Source organism: Tetranychus urticae, chromosome 3 (genome assembly GCF_039701765.1).
Source record: "Tetranychus urticae isolate SD_2017Ah chromosome 3, NJAU_TeUrti_SD_1.0, whole genome shotgun sequence".
NCBI lineage: Eukaryota > Metazoa > Arthropoda > Arachnida > Trombidiformes > Tetranychidae > Tetranychus > Tetranychus urticae.
This window is the reverse complement of record NC_142960.1, coordinates 19,091,059-19,108,992: the sequence shown is the minus strand read 5'-3', so window position 1 is coordinate 19,108,992 and position 17,934 is coordinate 19,091,059. Positions and strand designations below refer to the sequence as shown.

Here is a 17,934-nt window from a genome sequence, read left to right as displayed (position 1 = left end):
TCATAATCATGATCAGTAAAGTGGTTAAGTGACGGAATATTCCAATGAGTAGACACACAAATCGATAAACTTAAATTTTTCAAGTTGGTAAAGGACATTCCAGAGGTGTGTTCTTGATAATAAATTAAAAAAATGGAATAATTACGAGACATATGAACAAATTAAACTAGTAATTTTATTATCTTTCCGTGAGAATTTCCGTTTTCCATTGAATAAAAGAAAATTTAATTTTCAACTGATTCATTAGCCTAAACTGCACTCCCCTAATCATAACAATAACTTAAATTTGATTCACTCAGAGCGAATAAGAACAAAAAGATTTGGTTAAATTAATATAAGATGATCAAGGAAAGGACAATGTTTTAAAATAGATTCAATGTGACACCAATTTGCCATGAGCTGTCATGATTTTCCCTAATAACCTTTTCTAGTGAAATTATAATTTTTAAATTAGATAATTAAATAGCTATTGATGGAACAGGTCAATCCTTGGCTGACTCCAAGTAGGCAATGACATCGGCTCTTTCTTGCTTTTTCTTGATACCAGCAAAGATCATCTTTGTACCGGGGATATACTTCTTTGGATTCTCAAGATAAATATTGAGCGTCTCCCTACTCCAGGTAATACCTAAATTAACGGGGTAAAATAGGAAAAGGTCAAAACATACAAGGTCACACAAGTACAGGGAAACTAGGACATGCAGTGGAAAATAGAATCTAACCTTTTTCTTTATTGGCGGTGGTGTAGTCAAACCCTTCAGCAGAGCCAGTCTTTCGTCCAATTAAATTATATAAATTGGGTCCTTGTTTGTGTCCTTTGCCCTTTTCGGCAACATGACATTGACCACATTTTTGGACAAAGATTTTCTTTCCTCGTGTTGGATCTCCATCAGGTAAGTCAGCCATCTAAATTAAAATGTCAAATCACAAGAGCAAATAGGAATAAATTGAATAAAAATTAATCTTTTAAACTAAAGAAAAAAGGAAGGATGAAAAAAAGATTTAAATTTAATACCTTAAATTAAAATTTAATTTGTACTAGGATCAAGTTAAACCAAACAGCAAGAAGATTGCAAACTCAATGTCAAATTAACCAACCAAACGATAGTTGAAATGAAACGGATTGATCACGCGTTATCACTAAACACGTTTGCATGGTTACCTTAGATATTACTCAACAAAGCGCCATATTTAATCACCGGCACTGATTAACTTAAATCAAGCAAAAGCAATTCAAATTATTATTCCCTTCTGATCAACTATCAATCGGACTACCAATTTCATTAAATTATTTAGGAAAATCTAAAACCAATTTTTCATCCATAAATCCTCTGATAAACATTACTCTAGAATTGCCTTTTTGCTCTAACAAAACCTAAAAATTGACTCAACGAATCTAATAGTAACTGATCAAATAGATCTGATTAAAATTATTAATAAAATAAAAGATCTTGCCCTTTGACAGTAATCAGTGATTTATAAATAGCTAGATAAGATCCAGTGATCGAAATCCATGAATTTCAGTTTGAATAAACTGTATTTCAATAAATTCAAACTCACTTTCTAAAAACAAATTTTACTAATTCAGCTCCAACATGGGTGTACTAAATTAATTAACATTGTTTTGTGAATAAGAGGTATTTTCGTATACCGATAAATTAATTTAAAACGGATTAAAGTTAATAAAAAAAAAGAACCGAAAATGGAGACAATTTTTGTAATTTTAAGTATCACAATTAAACTTTATAATTTTACTCAAAAAGTTCGGGTTTAAAATCATTAGACATTATTGATTTAGAGACAATATTCCAGTGTTCTTCATTTCTGTTGAACAAGTTTTTAATTGAAGTTAACAATTAATTTTGCTTTTAAAAGAAAATTTTATCCATGAATTTTTTTGATGAAAATTGTATTCCTTTTTGAGTATAAATTTGGCGCTTTTCCTTTGTGGTAACATCAAGTAACCAAGGTTTCGCTTTGCGATGGGTTGTGTTGAAAATGAATCCGATTTGATTTTAAAATTTCTTGTTCAACTGTGTTTGGTAATTTAGTTTGTATTCTTGTAACAGTTAATATTAACATCTTTCAATTTATCTAATTTCAACACTCTAAGTAATTTAGTTGTTTGTTTGGACAATTTTTCTTTGTATTAACTCAATTTTCCTTTTCTTGTTGACAGACATACCAAATATTGAAATAACAATGTCTTACAAAGGAGGTACATCGTCTCAAAAAATTCAGAAAGTTATGGTTCAACCGATTAATCTGATATTCAGGTATTTACAGAATCGCGCTCGGATTCAAGTTTGGTTGAACGAGAATGTTAATCTTCGCATTGAGGGGCACATCATTGGTTTCGATGAATACATGAACCTGGTTTTAGACGACGCTGAAGAGGTTTATCACAAAACACAGACAAAGAAACCAATTGGGAGAATATTGTTAAAAGGTGAAAATATCACTCTCATCACGAAAACTCAATAAGTAATCGAGAGGAAATTGTATTGTATTGAGATGAGATTTTTTTTAAAAAAAAATTAAGATCCATAATGTGTTTCAATTTGCTTCAATAAATAATTGAAATGAACAATTAAATGCTGTTGGTTGTTTTCTTGAGCGAAATTGATACGGATTAAAAAATTAAGATTAAGAAGTAACAAAAGGTGGTGATGATAAAAGTGGTGGTGGTAGTGGTAGTAGTATTATGGTGGTGGTGATGGTTTGGTTGATCGATGCATTTTTCTTGGTGTGTTTTTTTTGTTGATTAGACTCGTTTTTTAAAGATAGATGTTGTTGCTATTGGCCATCTTGAAGATTTTGATTTCCACCTAATCCATGAAGTTAACCCGGTCTTCAGATTAATGTAAAGTGTTGAGATCTCATTAATTAAATAGAAGGTAAGACCAAAGGCGAAAGTTATGAATGATGATAAAACACTTTTGGAGTCAGGTACAAGCTCACCGTGAATCATCTTATCCCAAAGCAGATTGAATCCATTGATTATGTAAGTTAATATAACACAAGATGAGATAAAGGAGAAAACGATCAAAGCTCCGGTGATACTGACAAGATCCGAATGATTTGGGACAGTCATGATTAACCTGGTACCTGATGATGATGACAGTATTGGAACATTGGAAGGCAATGAAGATTCAGTTGATGGTATCATCAAATTGTGACTTTGGTCAACAACACTGAGACCAAAATCAATCAACATAACAATCACATATACAAGATCAACTGTTGAACATAATAGTTACCAGGATCAACCAGAAATCAAGAATGACTCTCTTCTCAGCAAACCAACATCGAATCGCTGGATATCGCAGGATAAACAAAAGTGAGTGAGATTGTGTGTGAGAGAAAGAGAGAGAGAAAAGAAAGAGGCAGTTGAAAAGCAAAGAGTATAGAACCAGAAAGTAAGTAAAGAAAGAGATGAAAAAGAAATGAAAGGAATAGAAGAAAAAATGAGAGACTCAATGTCATCACTCTTTTACTTTTTCTTTCATCCCAATCCGGTTTTTCGTGTGTGTTTCAGCCATGGTCACTTTCACTTCTTTTTCATCCATTTTTTCACTCTCACCATCTTCTTGATTACCTGGACTTTATCAACAATTTTTAACAATAAACTTAACTTTGGCCATAATAAAAATTCAAGTAAACCTGGAAACGTAATTCTTGGTAACTAGCCTATTAGCAAGGCATCAAAGATTTTTCAATATTTTGCCAAAAATATTTTTAGCATTTGCAAATGCTACTTAACCTTGTAGCCCTCTCGTCAACTATCATCATCAATTTAAATTGTGATTAACTGAATGTAGATCCTGCTGTGTATTTTGCTACGTTTATTTTCAATGTTTTTTTAATCAGAATATACATTTACAATGTAAGGTCAGATTGTGTGTTTCAAGTGTTAACTGTATCTTATATGTTTAATGGTGATTATACTGTTATTATTGTTCATTTCAATCAACAGCGCAGGTAGAAGAAAAAAGTGCGTCAGATTTCCTATTGATAAACTTACCAATTGTGACCATCAAACTTGATTGAATAAAGGTCATTTCAATCGTAAACGTAATTAACAATCAATTCTTAGAAAAAGTTGTGATTCTCATTAAAAAGACAGTTTAATTCATCTTGGCTTGAATTTAAACGAAACGTTTTGTTGCTCGAATTTTAAAAGCAGATCAATGAAATTTGTATTCCCAGCTTTCAGTGTTTTCAATGTAAGATTGAACATTGATTTTTGAACAAGGTTACAGGGCGATGTTCACTCTGGATTATTGATTAGCTTATGCATTAGTTTCCAAATTAGCACTTTTCAAGGCAACGTTAATCAATAGTTCAATTGTTAAATTATACTGTTACAACCCATTAGCAAAATGAATTGAATAGACAGATGAAGTAAATTTAACGCCATGAGAAATTATTACATTTGGTGAAACGGAAAAGGCAACACGTTGAACATAATAAAATATTATGTATAAATAACCAAATGAATTGATAATTAACCCTGATAACAATGGCAAAATATAGACAAATTAAACGTTGTCTGAGTCATTATTTTGTTTTGTTTTGTTTTTCTCATAGTCATATTCATTTCCTTAATCTGTCTCTTCCTACATTAACAGTACAATAATTGCGAGAAGTTAATCAAAGCATCATGACTGTCTTCAACAATTCCTTAAGGTCACAATGAAAGGTTAAATCATGATCAAGTCCTTTTATAATATCCAATTGAGTTAAGGTTCTCATAATAGTGTCGACCTTGGTTGGAGAAGAGGAAGAAAAATAGCAACCTAAAGAAGAAATGAAATAAGACTTATCAATAATAATGATGATAATACAACAGCAATTTAAGGGTGTCTGTTGAGTTGGATTAGCTTACTTAGGTAATAGAGAGGGACTGGACTAACCTTGCATCGATGGCTAAATCAGTAGCTGGTTTCATTTGGATCATTGCTATTGCCTGCAAGTAAAATCAAAACACACGGAAAGATGAGAAAGCTGAGTCTTCAAGGTTACAATGATGGCTTACTTGATTAACTTGAATTTCCTTAAGTAAATCAGATTCCATAACGTTATGATATAAATAGTTAATACACTGAATCAAATAAAAGAAGATTTGTAGAGATAAGAAATACTGAACACACAAAAAGAAACCATAAATAAATCAAAACAAAGCAAAAAGTGTAACATAACGGAAGCCTTGGGGGATAGTTTCTTAATTAAAGACTGAAGAAGATGTTTTATAAAAAAACTGATGAAATTGAATTAACACTTGAAAAATGGTCTAAGGTTAATCATGATGATAATCATGAAGGATAAAATTGTTGGAGAAACATTTTCCAACTGATTCTTTAAGCAACATTCATTTTATTGTATTATTTTCACCCTTTTTTACTGTATATACGGTAAAACTTGCTATAAATTGTAGGTAAAATTATACTTTAACCTTAACTTTGAATTAACGTCTTTTTAACCTAACTTTATCTACCAACCTTCCTCCAAACCTTTGACCTTAATTCACCTTTCATCTTTAAAATGGTAAAAAAGTATTCCCGTTTTTTTACACTTACCTTTTACACACACAACTTACCATTTCTTAAAGTAACTTCCTTCACTTGTTTTCAATGAATCGATTCAGTTGTTTCCACTCACTGTTTTTTTTTGTTATTCACTGTCTTCTCATAATATTTAAACACCTCAATGAATCTAATTATCGTGGATCAGGTCAGTTTATTGAAAATTCATCATAGTTCTGATCATTAACCAGGAAAGTTAAAAAAAGTGTAAATGTTCAACTGTAACTATCAGACAATAACCTGTGTCTAAACTAAAGAGGTTCATTGAAGAGTTGAAAGTCAACCAGAAACCAACAAAAACCAAGACAAATGTTATTGACTTTTTCATCATAAAATGAGGTAAATAAAGGTTCAAATTAAATACTAGAAACCCACACAATTAGTACAATCATATAAAATATATAATAACAATAATTATGCACAAACCTCACCAATAACTGTCTATTTAAATGTTTTCAGCCTACAATAAAAATCAAATTTGATAGAAGGCTAATTAATTTTTTGAATGAGACATTATGAAAACACTTGAATCTAGTCTATTCACAGTTACACCTACAGATAGCCACAATTGTAATGTTAGGCAAAAGGGTTTCAAACGAAATAGATTGACCAAAAAAACAGTTTCAACCAATTCATCAGTCATTGGTCTTTTCACCATTTCTGGTCATTTCTCGACCAATTTCCAACCATTTCTCGAGTAAAAGTATCTTTAAAGTCATTGATACAATTGACTGTTGAAACCTGAAAACCGGAATAAAATTTGATATTTCCAACCTTAAGATATAATTCAAGGTAACACCATTAAAATCCTATTCAAAGCTTTCAAAAATTGCTACATTAAAATCAACCCAAAAATTGACAAACAATTGACTATTTAACATTATTGGCTATTAACAATACAATTTAATTTGTAGGGAATGTTGAAAATGCAAAAATCTCAATTATTTCCATCTCAATCAATTCAACTTTTCAAATGAAACTCACCTAAGTTTCAATGCAAATGTATATTCATGATTTGTTATTAATGTTGATCATTCAATATCCACTTATAAGTCAATTTTCCGCTTCAAATTTTAATCATTTTAAACAATTTAAGAGTGAAATTGAAAAGTTGATCAATAAATTCAATTTACTCGCCACTATTAATCATCGAACAGTAAAAGTGTGAAATTAAATGTTAATTGTCATCTAAAAGTCAGTGTAAACCAATATGACCAGGACAAGGGGAAAAATTAACAAGAAATTTTCAAAACATTAGACAAAGGAATCAATGGGTTCTAAAAAAGATTTTCAATTCACAGGAAAGTCAACATTGACAAACATCTATGTAAATAGTCAGAACTTTCTTGAAGCTCAGGTTACTGACAAAAATTGAACGTGAGAAAAATATTCAAGAACAGATTGGGGAAAATCACAGAATCCGTATTTAAATACGTTAAGTGAAAGCAAAAGCAATTTGATTTGTAAACTCCTCTTTATTGTTGTGATTGTTGCAAATAGCTGGACTCGCTCATTAAATATTTATCGTTAATTTCAATTTATGTTAAATTATTAACTACAAAACCTTATATTACCAGAACAAAACTGGAAACATTGGATTATGGCGACATTATTTACCTTTCTCTAGCCATCTTTAAAGGTGTTTATTTTCATGTAACAATAGTCTTTTCAATGCTACAGAAGTGAAGGATTTTTGGTTTTCATCTTATTTCTATTCAACATGGACAGCGTCCAGTTTAACCAATCTATTGTCCGACTACAATTTAATATTTAAATTCTGGTTAGATAAGTATTTACCAAAATTTTAACCTAAGGTTGAGAGTTGAGACTTTTTAGGTTTGTAACAGCATAAAAAGGAGATCAGATGGTAACCAGATTTTGTTGAAATCTCGTTCTTTAATTTGGGTAAAATTTAGGTTCAATTTTTTACAATAGCTTCTGTGATCAATTTACTCTTGTTGATTAATGGGAAAGTCACACAAATTTACATTAATTTTACGATTGAGTCAATTGTTGAAACGTTTAAATTGATGAAAGTTGTTTAATTTGATCAAATTGAAAATGAAATGGGTTAATTTTTTAACTCACAATCATTGATACCTTTGTTTTCAATCATTTCATTTTTTTTCATCACCATCATCATTATCATCATCTTTCCGAGTCTCTCTACTGAATTGAAGGTTTCTCATTAAAACAGTTGAATAGTTAAACTACTAACTATTGAAGATGAGAATTAATAATGATAATCGATTTCATTAGTAATCATCAAACTGTTGATCATCATCATTTTCATCATCATAGTGATCAACAAAATCATGAGAAACACTCATTCTAATCAATATCAAATCATTTTTTACAATCAAATGTTAATGTTTATTTCCTATTTTTTTGTGTACCTTTCTTACCATCTCAATTAATAATCTAACTCAATTAATTTTAATCTAGTTGCTAATTGACAATGATTTTAGATTTGTATCAACTTGTAACGTTCATCTTGCTTTATACAAGCAATTGTATTTGGTGTGGAGAGGTCACTTCACCACTTTCAGAGGACTGGTCATTTGACCAGTTGATTCCTAAAAATTATAAAAAGATGAGACCACCTCAAGTCAATGGTAAATTAAGAAATCATTGCTTACCTTTTTAATTGTTAACTGTTTCCTTAATTGCTCTTTACATCTTTAGGTGAAGCTGCCCAAGTTAATATTACATTGGCTTTAAAGCAGCTTATAGCTGCCAACGAGGCCGAACAGGTAAAATATCAATATGAATATATCAAGGTTGGTTGAAATAGCTTAATATTGTTGCCCTTTTCAAGTTAATATAATCAATTCAATTTACAGTTAATCACTTTGCTGGCTTTAAACAAAATATTCAAGATTGTGATTTTTGCTCGTTCATTTTGCCCGCTTCTTCATCATTTTATCCCGCTTTTTTTATATTGAAGTCACCATATTGTTTAATATCTAAAAGCCATTTTTATGTTTCTGTTAAATTAATTCTGTTTTTTTTGTTTGTTTGTGAATTTAATTAATTACAGTCAATTACTATGGACTTATTTTTCTACCAACGATGGGTTGATCACCGGATTCGACTACCGCAAGATTTAGACTCAATCACATTGGATTCGTCTTGGAAAAGTAAATTATGGATTCCCAATTTACATTTTGTCAACTCTCTATCCAATACACCGGTTGACTTGTTGTCTAACCCATTGTATATTGAACTGGCCAATGGAAGTCATTTTACAATGGCTACTCGTGTTATTGTTAAATTGACCTGTCATATGGATCTATTCAATTTCCCTCAGGACACTCAAATTTGCAATATTGATTTGGCCTGTGGTGAGTTTTCAAAAACAAACATGTTTCTCTCTTATGTCTAGGCTATTGTTGATTCTATCTTTTTACAATTGGACAAATTGTTCCTTTTAAATAGTCTCATTATATTGATGTTCAAGGTTTGATTTGTATCTGTGTCTGATGATTATAGCATTATCATAACGACATTAAGGGAACCTAAATTAGTTCTAACTTTTATTATAATATTGAAACTGTGTCCATGACTTGAAAACCTTTTACAATGAAAAACAAGATGTATGTTGAGTAACGGTAGACAATTCACCTTTTTTTCATATTTGTTTATAATGATTCATTACTAAATTTATTACTAAATCAGCATATTATTATCAACTTCATTCGATTAGATGATCTAGTTTTTTTTCATCTTTCATTTGTTTCTAAATTTCAATCGTTAACATAATCAGGGTCACTCTCTATAGCTAAATGTTGAATTATTTCAATCTGTACTGAAAAAATTCAGCCAAGTTCCGAGAAAAGTCAATTCTATATTCTGATGGACAACTGTTTAGATCATTAGACTGAAATTAAATTGAAATCTAACTCTCACTATGTGTAATTGTACAAAAGCTGATCCATTATCAACACTTGTTGGCCTAGAAACTAACCTTCCAATTTGCCATAGTATTCACTCAAGTAATAGACTAATTCAAGGTATGATAATGTTTACAATCAAAGGAAAAACCAGCTAACGATTAAATTAAGATTCAGAGTTTAGAGGGTGGTCAATGAACACTGACTAGTTCTAGGGTTATCGGTGAAACATTTATTCTCGATAAAATTTAAAGCTAAATAATGTTTTTTTTCAATTTTTTTAGTTGATTGGTCCAATCGGAGTGTCAACTTTTTCCTGGACAAATTCACTATGGATGATTTGGATGATTTCCCAAAATTTGAGATAACAGATTATTTCATTGAGAAATGTTCATTCTATCGTGGACCCGATTTTCCCTGCATACGAGTTCAACTCGAGTTATTCCGCCGTATATCATATTATGCTATCAGAATCTACGGACCAAGCTGTCTTTTAACATTGACTTCATTTGTTGGTTTTTGGATTCCAGCTTTAGGATATCCTGCCAGGGTTTGTATAATCAATACCTGAATCAGTAATTTGAACTTGAAAATTTAATTTTTTATCTTTTTTTTGCTCTTCTTTTCCTTACCGTCATTAAAGGTCGCAATTAGTGTAACACCTCTTCTAGCCTTGGTTACCCAGCAAATGCAAATCAATGCAGAAATCAATGTATCTTATGTTGTTGCCCTTCATATTTGGATGATGATACAGATCTTTTTCGTATTCATGTCACTGATTGAATACGTTTTTGCCATAGTTTACGTCCATTTAGTTGAAGAAAAGAAAGAGGTAAGTTTTGGGTTAATTATTAACCATTTTTATTGTTGGCCAATTTGATTTATTGATCAATTAATTCTCATCTCAATCAGTTTTCTGTTTCACACCAACAGTATCTCCGGTCAGCCACTTATCGTCTACAGTGTACCGCCGATTCCAATAAAGTTAGCCATGCAATCAAACTGGCGTTGAATAAAATTTATGGTCCAGTTGATTGGTTCAAGAATCCATTGGATAGGAACAAAATTGATTATGTTGCAAGGGTCTTATTTCCATTAACTTATATATTATTCCTTATTATTTATGCTTCCATTTTTGTGTTCCCCTGGATGTTTTCAAAGTATCTGTGATCATAATTTCTGTTTTACTCATTCTTTTTAATTTAGTCTTGTCTTTTTTTCATGCATCATTGTACATCGTTTTCTTTGTTATGCACCAAGACACCATTGTCATCATCATCGCAAATGCCATTGTAAAGGGTGTCTGTATAAAATTGAACAGAAGCACAATGAATTTGGTTTGAGAGCAACACAAAAACGATAAGTAACCTTTAAATCATTACCATTCTATGCAAAGCCTTCAAATTTTATTTCAACAAGATTTATAAATTATATCATTCTCAAGCAATTTGTTGTGATAATAATGGTCACTTGATTGACTTACAATAGGTTTTTATTGTAAAAACAACAGCAAATTGCTTGAGTGTGACTCTTGTTAAAGTAAAGTCTAAATTGTATACCAAAAGATGGACATGATTTTAATTGTTCACATGTAAAAGGTTTTCTTATTATTTTGGTGCTCATCTCTAACCAATTAAATCAATCGTGCTTTAAGCTTCTTATCAATTTTATATAGACACCCTAGCCAAGCAAAATCCAAGTTGTCCAAGCCAACCGAAATCGCCAACGCCATCAATGCATCAAGAAACTATTAATATTATAAGAGTTACTCTTTTACCAATCCGTTCATCAAATTCAAGTCACCATAAAAGCTAAAGTGTGATTCATTTTTCATTTATATTCCTATTCCTGACCTTTCCCGATTTCAGAATTCATCTGACTTTATCAGTCGTTAATTAGTGATACAATATTTCAAAATTTTTGAACGAGTCACTTGGTGTTCAGATATGTTGGAGTATTAATAGCTAATGGTAAAGGAATGTCTCTTGATTATTTTGTCCTGTTTAAGTTTCCTATGATCTTGCAATGCTTTTGATTGATTGGAAACAAAAATGCAATCGCTTTCAACTAGTCATCTTCAAAGTCGATCAAGTTATTTGTAAAAAAAATGAACAATAAGTTTAATTGAGAGTAAATTATATTCAGTTTAAACCTGTATCCAGTTTCAATCAATTTTATGGAATTTAAAAAGACTGTAATGATGAGGTAAGAATCCATTGTTTGCTGTCGCAATTGGTTCAGCCGTGTTAATCAATGTTTAAATCCATTGTTTGAAATGAATCAAATTATGCGAGAAAGAGAGCAACAATTTTGTTGAATGAAAATTTATAATTTTGAGCTGAATAAATTAAATCACTGAAACATGAACAAAAATCTAGTTTCAAAGTCAATTGACCTTAACTGGCCTTGGTTCAAATGAAAGTAAATAGCTTTTATGATCCACCAAAGTACACAAACTGTGAAAAAAATGATATTAACCTTGGATTAAAGAGGGTTTTACGTCAAAAGCATATGATAATTATTAAAATCATTAGCAGTGGCAACGAAAGCTATGTACATTGTATTAACCATTGTACATTGTTAATTACACGAACAGTTTAACTATTTCCCTTTCGATATCACTGGATGCTTGATAGTCACAATTTCAAGCATAAATTAGATGATCCCAAAGTGAGGAAAAAACGAAACAAGAAAAGCTTTTGTTTCCAGTGAACTGCTGATTGCATTCCAAGTGCTTGAGTCTTTATGTACTGATGATGAAAATATCATTTCTACCAGCAATATCGCAATCGTTGTGCATTGTATTATTTTCAGTTGAGTTGCCTTAAGGTGAACAACAATTAATGAGTTAATTCATTGTAAATAATCATCATTCAACTTGAAGATTATTTCTTTTCCTCCGAGTTTTTCCTTCAACTATCTTTTTCCCTCCTTTGGCTTGTTTAACCACGCATTTCGATAACAATTAACTTGCGAGTTTCACTCAAATGTAAATCCTTTTCTTGCCTTTTGCCTTTTACTAATCAATAAAATGTGTAGTCTCGCTTTCATGGTAATATCAATTGGTAATAACACGATAATCAGTGTCTTAATTTTCCACGATAATTTCTAGGAGCAATGTAAATGGACAATTTTGATTTCCATGCCAGCCGCAATCAACGATAAATCCTTCGTTTGATGACAAATGATTGTGAATTGTTGTGTACTTGAAGAAGCAAATTATTGTCAAATTTTTGTAATGAGTTAAACTGGTCAAAGAGAAATAAAAAAATAAGGAAACATTAATCATAAATATGAATCAATCCTTGGTCTATTGAACGAGAAATTAATTGAAATTACGTTTTCAGCAAATTAACCATCATTCTCTCTCTTGCCACTAGGCGATTAAGATTTGCCATTGATTATTTAATTTACGTAATGCTAATCACCATTATGAAAATCAGCATAGAAAGAACCAGATTTGGGTTTGTGATTAAGTTGAAACATAATTTAATTCATCCAAGGACTCAATAACCACAAGGAGAGACTCGGTTGCTGTTTGCATTGCTTTCCTCTCTCCAGGCCACATTCAACCTTGTAACAAGTAATTTAAATGATTACATGATCAGTGTGCTTTTTCACCATTGAAAATTCATCCATTCCTCTGCAAATATAAGAGAAGAAGAAGAAAAATTCATTAAGTTCTCCTTATAACTGGTCAAACAAAATTAAAAGTTAATGTTGAAAAGAAAGTGAAATCAATAAAATGATTGGCAACAGTAACAAATGTTGGATACAAAAGCACACAAAAGCCAACCATTATTTAAATTGAGTTCAATAAAGAATGGTTATGATGATAAAATAACAATAGAGTAACGTGGTTGTAATGAACTAAAAAGTAAAAGTGCTTTTTGGTGAAAGAAAAAGGAGTAAATAAGAAATGGTTTCGAGGTTGGTTAATTAATGAACTAGCTTCTAAAATTGCGGTCAGTTTAACTTGTAATCTTATTTACACGGCTTAGGTTCTGTTTACTTGGTTTGCAGAAGAAATCTTGTTCATCATGATCGTCATCGTCGTCCAATTTTCATCAGTTTCTTCTTCTTTGGTTTACCTCATCATTTCCTTTGCTTGTTTTACACGATAAAATGAAATCAGACAATGGATTCAAATTAATGTTTGCTCAACACTAATACAAAAGAAAGTAAAAAAGGTAAAGTAAGTTAGGAACAAATTGAAAGTTGAATTACAGAAAGGTTAAATTGTTTTAAAGTGAAAGTCAAGTCAAGCTCATATATACAGTGCAACTTGAGTCAATCATGGTAACCAATTTGATATAATTTAAGGTCAAGTGAAAGATCTGGTCCATCTAATCATCGATTCTCGTCTATCCTCCGCCACACCTTGCTCATCCTTTTGGGCTAGGATCATTTGAGCCAAAACCAGCAAAGCAAAAGACGATCAAGTCAAGACCAAAACAGCAAATGTAAATTAACCAAATAAAGCCAATAAAGTGAATTGAGATGACCAGAAGGGTTCCACTGTATCACGTCTTGAAATGCTCGATGTTGGATGAATTAAAAAATATCTCAACATACATCACCATTGCTAATACTTTAAGTTATGAAGCCTTTAACATAAAGAGTCTGATAACTTGACGTGAGTCCTGTTCAGTAGCAACCATGTAAACTTTTTTACCCGAACTGAATATTGTACTCAATGGGCACCAAATATACATGTAATTAATATGTAATTGTATCTCCTCTTATGCTAATACTTAGTTGATTTAAACCATTACGATATTGTCTTTTGCTTTGTTGACTGTTGAATTTTGCTCGAATGGCCCTCGACCTCATTTTTCCTTTCAGATTTTGTCCTCGTCTTTCTCATTGGAAAAAATATCCGTTCTGCTCCAAATTGTTGATAATCCATTGCGGCGCAAATTGCAAAGTATTCAGATAAAAACAGACTTAGATTAATTTTAGACAAAATTATAAGAGTGGTTTCAACAGAATGTGATACTAAAATTCAAATCATATCAATTCATGTTCAACCAAATTCAATAGAGAAATCAAAGGGCAAAAAAAACAAAAAGCTATGTTATGACTTACTTTATTTTGACAAATCTAGGCAAGGCGATAGGGCTTAAAATTAATCAGATGGCGGACTAATGGGTTAGATATTAAAGTTGATTGACCTGTTCTTTGGTCCATCGCACCAATTGATTAGTTTAATGGCCTCAGATGATTAAAGTTGTTGCAAAACAAAGGCAAAATCAATAAAACTGATGCAACAAGACAAATTTGAACCGTTTACTCATTTCCACTCTTCATCATTTGCTAGTGAAATCTTTAAGGCGCTAATTTTCAATCTACTAACCACATGAAATGCCTGCAAATTGTCATTATGTAATATTTATAATTAAACCAACTTTTAATGTAAATTTATTTATACTCAATTAAAATCAGCATTAATCATTATTTTCAATGAGCAAATTGCTCTTCTTTCAATGTTACAACTGAAACGTTGTTGAACAAGACACTTTTGCTTTCATACATGTATAAATCATACAAACGTAACAATTAAACAAATGTGACAATCTGTGACAATTAGATTGCAACAATCAGTCAAAATTAATGAGGATAACAAGTTGTGTGTTAACTTGATTCATCTTCACTCATAAAAAAGCTATTACCCGACTTAGTCAGGTAAAGTTAAAGGTAAATGGTACCAATTATATCAATAAATTGTCTTCTTATTTTATTGCACTAATTGTCGCCTTGTCTTAGCATTTGTTTTCATAGTTCAGGTCACTCATTGATTCATCTTTACTCGTTTAATTCCCTGTTCATCGACAATTTGATTTCTTATTATAATTATATTAACTGTAACTACAGTTGACCTAACAAGGCAAAGAGGAGTCCAATTAACTTTGAAACCTTATTATAATCTGATTGATCAACTAGCAACACAACCTTCACTGAATCAACATCAGACAACAGCATTTACAATAATCTCAAACTGAGTAATAATAATAATAAAGATAATTCAGTTTTTTTGCCGTACGATGACCTGTTTTTGACCCACAATCATGGTTCATGGTTGATGTGAATATGTTTCTGAATAGAGTTGATTGTTTTCAAATTGTAGTTTGACTTGTGTGAATGTGTTAAACACTGACCTTTCCAACATTACAATACGCTAACTTGAAAGATCAAGTATCAAAATGAAAACAATTATCAACCGTATTAATCAGTAATCTTGACATCAGCTTAACATGCTATTAACAGCTATTGGTCTAATAAAACATGCTCTGGTTATAGCTATTCATTTTGATTAAAAACACTTAAATAATGTGTATTATTAATCTAATATTTGTGGATATAATAACCATTATGAATGAAAGAAACGACATCTACCATGTAAATGATAAGCATAATGTTCATTTTGACTTTCATTCAAGCAACCTTGAAAATCATGTAAATTTATTAATTATCTTTGAGTTAAGATTAGCATGAAAAATCATGTTGATAAACTCAACAAATAACCGGATCATTTTGACAACCATTAAAAGGTTAACAATCAAGAGCAACAATATTAAAGATTACTCTTGTAAAGCCAATTGAGACACTGACCAACATCTTTTACTTACCAACTCATCTCTTTTTTGCAATCTTAACCACAATAAAGGTTATAACTGTGAATGGGTTAAAGGTAAGAAGGGGAGGGTAAGAGCTTAAACTAAGGTGAGATACTTAGAGGACAATTCAAAATTACAGTTGCAATAGGTAAACCTGAAGATTCTTAATTTTCATGTTGCAATTAAAATAAAAAATTTGAAATCTAATCGCATTGGTGCGTCGCCTAGTGCTGATTATTCAAACTAACACTCTAGACACTGGGCATGTGTTGATGGTTTCTCCATTTGTAATTTCTCCTAATTAACCTCTCTAATTTTAAGTGATTTAAATTAACTATAATAAGTTATTGATTAATTAGTTGTTACTAAATTGTGTGTCAACGTTAGACCTATCCAGGTCCAAAAAATCGTGCCAAAATATGGCCTCTATCATCTTTAATGATGAAAAGACTGTTTTCAACCTCAAACATGTGCTTTCCGCCAACATTGAAAACCTCAACAAAATTAACCTTGATGAAGTGATACAAGATGGTTCAGTAGATTCCGATCTTATTGTAAATTCATTTAATGTTATATATGATGGTATTATCTCTTATGTTACTCAGAAGGCTCATCAAACAAAGCTTACACTTTATGCTGAATTTATCAAAAAGACATTTAAAACAATGGTAACCAAAATGGAAACAAGCGCTGATATCTGTAAGGATAACAATGTTAATGTTAACAAAACCATGGTCCAAATTCAAAAAGATATCAATGATATAAAGGAAGAACTAAAAAAGGACAAACCCAAGTCCACTTCTACTCACCCAACCTATGCGGATGCTCTCAAAAAGAAGCCAAAGAAGAAGTCTGTGTTTTTTAAACCTAGCGAAGGACAAGCATTAGACGAAGTTGTTAGTGAAGTATCGAAGGTTATAAGCCAGGAAAAATCTCTACAAATTCTTGATATAACTAAAGTTGGTAACTCAGTCAAGGTGACATCGGCTCAAGAGGACTTCATCAACAAGGTGACCAACACTCATGAATCTTTGGGAAATAAAGCGACGTTTGAGAATGAGAAAAAGAAAGACCCAATGATAAGACTGACTGTTCGTACTGCTGCTATAGAAGACATTTCATCTTTTAAACTCAGGAATCATCTTGATGAGACAGACTTCGTCAAAATTGTTCAACAAAAAGATTTTGTATCCAAAAGGAAAATTGAACTATCTAGACTTATATTCAGATTGTCACCATTGGCACTCAAGAAGATATCATCTCAAGGACTAGTATTTTTTGATGGTGAATCAGTAAAATTCAAAATACACTATATGGTCAAAATGTGCACCAATTGCTGGAGTACAGAACACAAGAAAAGTAATTGCCAAGAACCAAAATTTATCCCTCAGCATCCAGACAAATGCTCACTCTGCCAAAAGAATGATCTAGCCCATGAACATGAAACATTCTCTAAGAACTGCCCGAAGCTTTCTAAGCTGATGAATAAAGAAAGAAGAAATACAAACTTTGATGCTTAAAGTTATCAATCATAATTGTATGAAATCTAAACACAGAACAACCACAGTTATCAACAAAGCAAGAGACGAATATCAAGCAGTTACATTACTACAGGAGTACAACTCAGTCACAATCAACTCATTCATCATAACCACTCAGGACTCATCATGCTTTCATCAGAAATATACAGCCATCATCATAGATAAATCAACACATCCTAAACTTATCTATCAAACTGATTACTTCACCATTATTACTTTCAACTTTAATAACTCAAGAACTTTCTGTGCTTCACTCTACTTACCTACGCCTTCCTCATCTAAGATCAACAAGGAAATA

At 31.3% G+C, this 17,934-nt stretch overlaps 3 protein-coding genes and 3 long non-coding RNA genes across 10 annotated transcripts; 2 read left to right on the top strand and 4 right to left on the bottom strand.

The window, feature by feature from the left end:
• Positions 1-153: 153 nt before the first annotated feature.
• On the bottom strand, positions 154-1,073 carry LOC107363112 (cytochrome c). The gene is made up of 3 exons (XM_015930282.3): positions 1,016-1,073; positions 723-906; positions 154-628 (listed from the first exon to the last, which is right to left on the bottom strand). Exons 2-3 carry the CDS (start codon positions 904-906, stop codon positions 483-485), a joined length of 330 nt encoding a protein of 109 aa, XP_015785768.1. The 5' UTR covers positions 1,016-1,073; the 3' UTR covers positions 154-482.
• A 953-nt stretch (positions 1,074-2,026) lies between these two features.
• On the top strand, positions 2,027-2,595 carry SmE (Small ribonucleoprotein particle protein SmE). Its single transcript, XM_089269613.1, has 2 exons — positions 2,027-2,112; positions 2,180-2,595. The coding sequence occupies exon 2, from the start codon at positions 2,203-2,205 to the stop codon at positions 2,482-2,484; it is 282 nt and encodes a 93-aa protein (XP_089125739.1). The 5' UTR covers positions 2,027-2,112; positions 2,180-2,202; the 3' UTR covers positions 2,485-2,595.
• Positions 2,500-3,734, bottom strand: LOC149093552 (uncharacterized). Its single transcript, XR_016200136.1, has 2 exons — positions 3,599-3,734; positions 2,500-3,316 (listed from the first exon to the last, which is right to left on the bottom strand). It is a non-coding gene; the product is annotated as an uncharacterized LOC149093552 (long non-coding RNA).
• A 374-nt stretch (positions 3,735-4,108) lies between these two features.
• Positions 4,109-5,450, bottom strand: LOC107363303 (uncharacterized). The gene is made up of 3 exons (XR_001568847.3): positions 5,039-5,450; positions 4,917-4,969; positions 4,109-4,799 (listed from the first exon to the last, which is right to left on the bottom strand). It is a non-coding gene; the product is annotated as an uncharacterized LOC107363303 (long non-coding RNA).
• A 1,688-nt stretch (positions 5,451-7,138) lies between these two features.
• On the top strand, positions 7,139-11,629 carry LOC107363307 (glycine receptor subunit alpha-2). Of its 4 annotated transcripts, none has more exons than XM_089269604.1 (6): positions 7,139-8,200; positions 8,271-8,338; positions 8,626-8,929; positions 9,763-10,028; positions 10,122-10,310; positions 10,412-11,629. In XM_089269604.1, exons 1-6 carry the CDS (start codon positions 8,044-8,046, stop codon positions 10,646-10,648), a joined length of 1,221 nt encoding a protein of 406 aa, XP_089125730.1. In that variant the 5' UTR covers positions 7,139-8,043; the 3' UTR covers positions 10,649-11,629. The 4 variants fall into 4 exon arrangements, with proteins under 4 accessions (XP_089125730.1, XP_089125732.1, XP_089125731.1 ...); XM_089269606.1 differs by having other exon boundaries at positions 7,831-8,200; positions 10,391-11,629; XM_089269605.1 differs by having other exon boundaries at positions 7,848-8,200; positions 8,271-8,365.
• Positions 11,630-11,784: 155 nt separating this feature from the next.
• Positions 11,785-14,749, bottom strand: LOC107363308 (uncharacterized). 2 transcript variants are annotated; one of them, XR_001568848.3, is made up of 5 exons: positions 14,567-14,749; positions 13,756-14,362; positions 13,471-13,644; positions 12,818-13,121; positions 11,785-12,726 (listed from the first exon to the last, which is right to left on the bottom strand). It is a non-coding gene; the product is annotated as an uncharacterized LOC107363308 (long non-coding RNA). The 2 variants fall into 2 exon arrangements; XR_001568849.3 differs by having other exon boundaries at positions 13,491-13,644; positions 14,567-14,709.
• Positions 14,750-17,934: the final 3,185 nt, after the last annotated feature.

Coding starts and splice junctions, on each gene's coding strand:
- LOC107363112 (XM_015930282.3), bottom strand. CDS start 906: ATGGCTGACTTACCTGATGGAGATCCAACACGAGGAAAGAAAATCTTT. Junction 629..722: donor CACCGCCAATAAAGAAAAAG/GTTAGATTCTAT, acceptor CCGTTAATTTAG/GTATTACCTGGAGTAGGGAG.
- SmE (XM_089269613.1), top strand. CDS start 2,203: ATGTCTTACAAAGGAGGTACATCGTCTCAAAAAATTCAGAAAGTTATG.
- LOC107363307 (XM_089269603.1), top strand. CDS start 8,044: ATGATTTTAGATTTGTATCAACTTGTAACGTTCATCTTGCTTTATACA. Junction 8,366..8,625: donor ATCAATATGAATATATCAAG/GTTGGTTGAAAT, acceptor AATTAATTACAG/TCAATTACTATGGACTTATT. Junction 10,311..10,390: donor TAGTTGAAGAAAAGAAAGAG/GTAAGTTTTGGG, acceptor CATCTCAATCAG/TTTTCTGTTTCACACCAACA.